This window comes from Onychostoma macrolepis, chromosome 22 (assembly GCF_012432095.1).
Source record: "Onychostoma macrolepis isolate SWU-2019 chromosome 22, ASM1243209v1, whole genome shotgun sequence".
Taxonomy (NCBI): Eukaryota; Metazoa; Chordata; class Actinopteri; order Cypriniformes; family Cyprinidae; genus Onychostoma; species Onychostoma macrolepis.
The window spans coordinates 25,342,340-25,349,823 of record NC_081176.1 but is presented as its reverse complement, the minus strand read 5'-3'; the positions used below and the strand labels follow the sequence as shown (position 1 = coordinate 25,349,823).

At 34.6% G+C, this 7,484-nt stretch overlaps 1 protein-coding gene across 1 annotated transcript; it reads right to left on the bottom strand.

The window, feature by feature from the left end:
- Window positions 1-2,570: 2,570 nt before the first annotated feature.
- On the bottom strand, window positions 2,571-6,828 carry LOC131531025 (V-set domain-containing T-cell activation inhibitor 1-like). The gene is made up of 6 exons (XM_058761578.1): window positions 6,785-6,828; window positions 5,745-5,771; window positions 5,380-5,433; window positions 3,464-3,504; window positions 3,061-3,387; window positions 2,571-2,838 (listed from the first exon to the last, which is right to left on the bottom strand). The coding sequence occupies exons 1-6, from the start codon at window positions 6,826-6,828 to the stop codon at window positions 2,645-2,647; spliced, it is 687 nt and encodes a 228-aa protein (XP_058617561.1). The 3' UTR covers window positions 2,571-2,644.
- Window positions 6,829-7,484: the final 656 nt, after the last annotated feature.

Genomic DNA, 7,484 nt, shown 5'->3' with positions numbered 1-7,484 from the left:
AGACGACCTGGTCCTCCTGTCGCCCACTGAAGAGGGGCTTCAGGACAGCCTGAATCTGCTGGAGGATTACTGTCAGACCTGGGCCCTGACGGTCAACCTCCAAAAAACTAGAGTAATGATGTTCCAGAAACGCAGAACCATTGAAACCACAAAAACATACACTTACCTCGGCCTGAAAATAACTCCAACCGGTAACTTTACTTTGGCTGTGAATGAACTCAATGATAAAGCTCAAAGGGCTTTCTATGCCATAAAAAGATCCATTAAAATTGACATCCCAATCCAAATCTGGCTCAAACTTTTCAAATCTATAATTGAACCAATTGTTTTATATGGCAGTGAAGTATGGGGTCTTTCTATGAAATTTGACTTCTTAAATTGGGAAAAACACCCAATCGAAACTCTACATTTAGATTTCTGTAAAAGAATACTCAAAGTCCAAAGAAAAAAATACCCTCTCTTTCTAAATATCCAAAAAAGAGCCCTGAAATTCTGGAAACACCTAAAAACAAGCAACCCCAACACATACCATTACAAAGCCCTAAAACACCAAGAGCTGAGCGTAAGTAAGAGTCCCCTGTGCCAGCTGGTGCTGAGACTGACTGAGCTCACACACACAGAGATCAGCCAGCCTCAGGACACACACACACACTCACACGCATTCGGCACACATTATAAACACAGAAAAAGACAAGTACATCACCCATTGGACAAAAACCAGCACAAACTGGAATGTTATTCGGCCCTAAATCGAGAATACACTGTTGCGATCTACCTGAGCGCCATGAGTGATGTGAGACTCAGGAAAACACTGACGATGTACAGACTCAGTGAACACAGTCTGCCCGTAGAGACGGGCCGGCACAGACAGACCTGGCTCACTCGTGAGGACAGCCTCTGCTCGCACTGCATCCTGGGAGTGACGGAGATGAAGCTGCACTTCCTCACAGAATGCACAAAATATAAAGATATCAGAGACCACTACTACCCCAAAATTAATAAAATATTCCCCCAATTTAACACCTGTAATCCAACCCAAAAACTCAGTTTCATTCTTGGTGAAGAAGCCAAATGTTCTAATATAGCTGCAAGATTTGTAGCATCTTGTCGTCTCCTGAGGGACAGCCAGAGAGAAACAAACAGCCAATAAACATACACTCACAGCCCAAACACACACCCATTACACCGACACACATGTATATAATGTATACAATGTTCAAATCTCTTAAGTTCAGTTGTTACATGATTTCTGTAGTACAATCCTTTATTTATTATTATAATTCTTTATTTATTTTACTAATATTATTTTATTAATACTATTATTTTATTTATTTTTTGCTATATCTAGCCATGTGTTTATATAATATTGCCTTGGTTTTAGGGGTTGGGTTATAATTGGGTAAAGGGTAGGTTTAGGGTAAGGGTTTGGGTGAGTCACTTAGTTCTGAGGCACTTAGGTTAGGGTAAGGAGCTAGAGATTGCATTGTGTCAATGTATGTCCTCACAAAGATAGCTATACAGAGTTGTGTGTGTGTGTGTGTGTGAGGACAACCTACATGCAATATAGTATTATCATTATTATGAAAAAGAAAAAAAGGCTAGTGGCTTTATACCATTTGATATCAGATACTTGCAGGTTTATAATCGTTGACCTATGCTGTTTGCATACTTTTCATCACCAGAAGAGGAGAGGAGGAGAGTAGAGAAAATAGAGTGAGAGGTGGAGAGAGACAGAAAGAGAAAGCCCCTGAGAGACAGAGCTTGAAGACTCGGATTCATAGAACTGGATTGGTAGAGGTGAGGCAGTATGTGCTTGCATATGCCAGTGAAATGCATTATGCAGGGAAATGTCATTATATTGTAGCTGCTGGTCTAGAAAAGCATTGTTGCAATCATGTGGCCTAAATCCTAGTATAAAGTATACTTGAATGCACTAAAAAATACTTGTAGTACATCGTTGTTGTTGTTGTTTTTGTTTGTTTGTTGTTTTCGTATAAAATAAATTTGTAAAAGTACACTATAACCACACTTTTAAAAGTATATTTCTACTTCAGAACTGCTTCAGTGCACTTGAAGTATACTAAATACCACTAATTTTCTTGAAAGTGTGCTTTGAACGCTTTAAAAATTAGTTCAATCTTTGTAGACTATAAATATATAAATATATGTACTAGTTATAAGTCAATTTTCCCAACTGTGGTACTTAATACACTTAATATAAATGCATTTACTGTTGAATTGTGAATTGTAATACACATTTAACCTGCATATTGCCACCAAAAAAAGTTTAACACTTCATGAAACTGTTGTTTTCCATCATTAATAATGAACTATTAGAATGTTAGAAATAATACATTTGATTAAAATTACAATAAATGTAATTCATGTAAATGTAAACAACCATAGATTGAAAGGATAATTACCCTATTACCACATAGTTACAACAACAGGTATGGTATGTAAAGCATAAGTAATGAACAAGTATAAAACACTTCTTTATGTGGTTTTCGCAATACATTTGAAATGAATTATTTATTTTATAAAAAAATATGTGGGCAATACATTATAGATACTTTTTTAATATATTTATTATATGGTATTCTTATATTTTAAATTTATAAGGGTGGTGGTGTGTGGGGGGGGGCTACAAGACATTAGTTACAATTCTTAATCCGGCCTGCCTGTGGCTAATTGAGCACTTTTTTCTCCAGAAAACTAAAATGAAAATAATAACCACTATAACTAACATCACAGGTAATATAATGCAAACCAAGAGCAAAGGCCCCATTCCGTCCTGTTCTGTTTCTCCTTGGTTTCCTTGTTCAGTAGATATTGATCCTGAAAGGAAAAAAAAGTTTGACAGAAAACATCACCTCACTGTGAAAAAAAGCAACATATCGATCTATAATTTACATACAGCAGCATTCAGACTGGAACATTACTGGTGAACTTAAGATGATAAATCACTTCAGTATTTAAATAAATCAGTATATCACTTTAAAACAAACAACTTTGTTTAAATTAAAAAAGTTCATGCACTAATCAACTAATTTCACATACCACTGATGATCAGCTTTACAGTCTGAAATGCATCTGCATTTTTTATGTAACAGATGTATTGTCCCGCATCAGTGTGTTGAAGATTGTTGAGTTTGATGGAGAAGTTTCCTCTCAGATACTCTTCAGGGAAAGTTTCAGTTCTGTTCTCATATTCTGCGTCCTGTGTCACTGGTGAAGTACTGTGTGGAATTATATCAAACACAATCTTGCTACCATTGTGTCTCCAACTAACATCAATGTCTTGAAGTTTATTATCATCTTTGGTGAAAGAACAAGGCAGAACAACAGAACCACCAATAACAGCCTCTACTGTGACCTGCAGACACACTGAAATCACAGAAATTGTAATTGTAAACACACAGTCTGGCGTTTATTAACTTTTAAATGTAGTTTTTGTTCTCACCTTTGTTTATCAGCACTGCAAACACACAGATGAAGCAGAAACTGCAGAAACAGAAAAAGTTCCTTAAACTTCCTCAAATTGAATAGCATGGTTTAAGCAACGATACTGATAATACAAGATGCTAACTGATTTGTTTTTGAATCAACAGTTTTATAATCATTCATGTTTAGTTTATTAATTATGCTTAAAAATTGAATCTTCTTTCCAGTTAAAGAAAGCATTTGACAACCCAAACACAGCAGACAAAGTGCTCATATAAGCACAAAAACAACTTCAGACCTTCATGAAGTTCCTTCAACTACATTCAGCTCAGCTAGAATAGCATGCTTCAAACAACAGCAACGTAATGGATTTGATTCCCACATAACACACATAATAAAGGTAAGATAGGCTCGAGTGTCTCTCCCAAGTCAATACATGCTATATTGTTATATTTTGACATTAAATGTTCTTGAAAGAGAAAGTCTTCACCAATCTTACCCTACTGATAACACCTTAATTTCACTGTAAAACTGGGCAAATCAAACCACTACTAAATAAAACTAACTACAAATGAAACAAAAACATGAGACACAAAAGATTATGATACAAAATGCTAATTGCTAACAACTAAATCAAAATAATAGTTACAACACGACCTGATAATTAGGTTTATAATAATTTTTGTTTAATGATTTCACAATGTTTAAAATGTTTCCCTTTTTAATTCTAGATTAAACGAAGCATTTGTGAACTCAAACACAGCAGGCCGAACACAAATACGAGCGACAAACACGTTACATCAGATCATTGTTGATATACGTGTTTGTCCAAACAGCGTTTCATTCTGAGCTCATCAAACGTACCTGTTCATCTTGGTGGCCCAGTATTATTATCAATATATGTTTTATTGGACTATACTGCTCATAAATATCAATGAAATTATAGTGAAGTACTACTTTTTCAACTCTTCCGGTAAAATGTGCCATGCGTCGTCCTACAGATGACGTCAGACGTAAGCGACGTAAACAGTTACCAGATTAAATGATCTGAAATTCACTCTACATTAAAGATGTACCCTTTAAAATACTTTTAAAAAGTTACCTATGTAATTAGTCATTATCAAAATTCATTTTTGTACCGTAGGAAGACTTGGCTCATTTGATTTATAGCTGTAATTTTGGTCTGATGTTCTTTCTTTTTTTTTCACCCAAACAAATAATTATAAACTGTCTCTAAAAGATGTTATATGTTCTTGCACACACAGAAGCAAAATGTTTGGGTATGTCATGAATTTCTATATTTTATATAGTAAATATCACATCACCCAAACAAAAATTTGCAAAACACATAATTGTAAATTATTCTTAATAGAAATTGAGTCATTCAGAAAATCCTTATTAACAATCTATATATATATGATACTGTTAAATTGTATGGAAATATTATTTGTGTAGTAACATCCTCACTATACATCACCAAATACTTTGGATCTACTTCTTCTATACGCTAATGTGTCTCTTTTAAAATAATCCCTTCCTGTATGTCTGTAGAAACATGTTGTAAGAGTTATGTGTTCAATTAATAATTTAATTTTATATATATATATATATATATATATATATATATACACTTGTTCAAATTTGCTTCAGTATATTCAAGACTTCAGATACAATTTGACTTTCACATGATTTTCATTCTCTGACTCTTGATCTTCTACTGAATTTTCACCATTAGTAATAATGTTTCTGAACTCAGTTGTTGTGTTTTCTGTCTGGGTTTTAGTTAATCAATTAAAGACATAACGGAAGTTTAATACTGTACTAAATTCACTGAAAAGTAATTCATTTTGATATCGTCTATTTCCCAATACGCCATTTGATCTATAAGTGAAATGAACCGCAGTAAATTAAATGTGTAAATGTACTCAGACTTACATGAGTATGAGATTGAAGCTTCCTTCCTTCCTTCCTTTTTTGAAGTGTTTTATTCTGGATCAAATAGAACATTTCTCTGAAAAATGTCTTATATATTCCCACTGTCATTGTGTCTCAAAATGTTCAAAATACACTGTCTCATCTTCACTTCACTGTCTGAGCAGAACTAAAACACAAAATTCCCAACAATATCCTCATTCTGACCTACAGAGGAAAATAGGGAGAACTGAAACCAGTTTGGATTTTCCATGTATTGCTGTTCAGATTTTGCTTGATATTAACAACAACAACAAGAGTTTAAAAAAACACAAAAAAACAAAAAACAAACAGTTACTCTCTTCTGAAGACTAGATAGATATAAATACCTGCATTGAGGTTTTTGGTTGTCATATCTGGGCTCAATCCAGAAAGATCTGTCTCATAGTTCCTCTCGCTCATCTTCATCCTGACAGACTGAACAAGTGCTGTGAAGAGACTGTAATATTCTCTGACAACCTGATGGGAGGAGAATTTACTGGTTAGTGGTCAGACCTGATGAGCGAGTGAGTGTTTAATAAGTGGGCAGATCATGTGTTTAGTAAGAAACAAATCACAGTGGTTCTCTCATTTTAGTCTCTAAAATGAAAAAAAGAATAATAGTACACACACACAGACAGACAAACATATTGGTCTCTGTATATATGGTTATTTAAACACTGAAGTTTTCTGAATTATGCCTGACACATTCCTGCTCTCAATGTGACTGCATTATCATCAAGAGAATGACATGAATGCAGAGTTCATGAACCCTCATTCATGAACCGCAGAGAAACTGAAACACCCAGAAGAAAAACATGCATTGCCTTTCACATTATGCACATGGTTATTTATGTGTACCCTGTGCCCGGTTGCATGAAAGCACTTTGACTTAGGGGTATCCCTGAGGAAAAAAATAAATAAAAAATCGCTGAGGCAATGGATTTCTTTAAGAGCTTTACAACAAACGTCTTAACTGTCACCCTTACTTAAGTGTTTATACTAGTATTAGTTTCTAGCAACAAGCGGCAATGGACGCCATGGTTGCTATAGTACTGTATCTCACAATAAACAGAACACAACGAACCACAAACCTAACCTTTGCTACAACTGCAGTTGTACTAATATATTTGTGTTATGGAGAATACCATCACAAAAAAACAAAACCAAACTGGACTGATGGTTAAACCGATTTTAAACGTGTAATTAAAATCACGCCTTAGTACTTTCTTCTCTTCAAATAACGTGACTTCAGCCATGACTTCATCTTGTGAGTTTAAGATGACTTTGGAGCTGTTCTGGCCCCTAAATTTATTAAGGTATAATGGTTTCTAAGGACTTTGTAGCAATCCTTAAAAGGGTTTGCAACCCAAGTTTCACTAAAGCGTACCTTATAAGGTTTATTGACAGCTTGAATGAGATAGATACAGTCATGGCCAAAAATATCGGCACCCTTGGTAAATATGATCAAAGAAGGCTGTGAAAATGAATCTGCATTGTTAATCCTTTTGATCTTTTATTTTAAAAAATCACAGAAAATCTAACCTTTCATTGTATAATAAGAATTTAAAATGGGAGGAAATATCATTATGAAATAAATGTTTTTATATTTCGGTGAAACAGGAAGCCATGGCTGGATAATTTCATGTTCATAATCATCCTGGAGTGCTCAAAATTGTGAATATGAATGGGAATATACTTCAGAGATATTTTACTCATAAGAATTTCTAGGGGTGCAAATAATTGATTTGGGAATGAAAAATCATAATAGCAGCCACATACACTATAAGTGTAGAGGGTACACGACTAACATCTAATCGCTTCTGTAAAAATTATAGTATGACACAGGACAATTGTGACAGAAATCACGTCTACTTTAGGAAGAGTATGGAGAAACAGGCTTTTTGCAGTCAGATGGTGTAGTTCCAGCATCTACAGCATGGGCTAACAGAAACCTGCTTACCAGACGTAACAAAACAGAGTCTGAGTAGGTGACTGTAAATTTGACATCTTTCTTTTTTTCTGACTGTCTAACCATCTAATCTATATATTTTTTCCTCATGTCATGTGTTGTGAAAAAAGACCATGAC

Coding starts and splice junctions, on each gene's coding strand:
- LOC131531025 (XM_058761578.1), bottom strand. CDS start 6,828: ATGACTGTATCTATCTCATTCAAGCTGTCAATAAACCTTATAAG. Junction 3,388..3,463: donor TGCAGTGCTGATAAACAAAG/GTGAGAACAAAA, acceptor CTGTGATTTCAG/TGTGTCTGCAGGTCACAGTA. Junction 2,839..3,060: donor TGTAAAGCTGATCATCAGTG/GTATGTGAAATT, acceptor TTTTCCTTTCAG/GATCAATATCTACTGAACAA.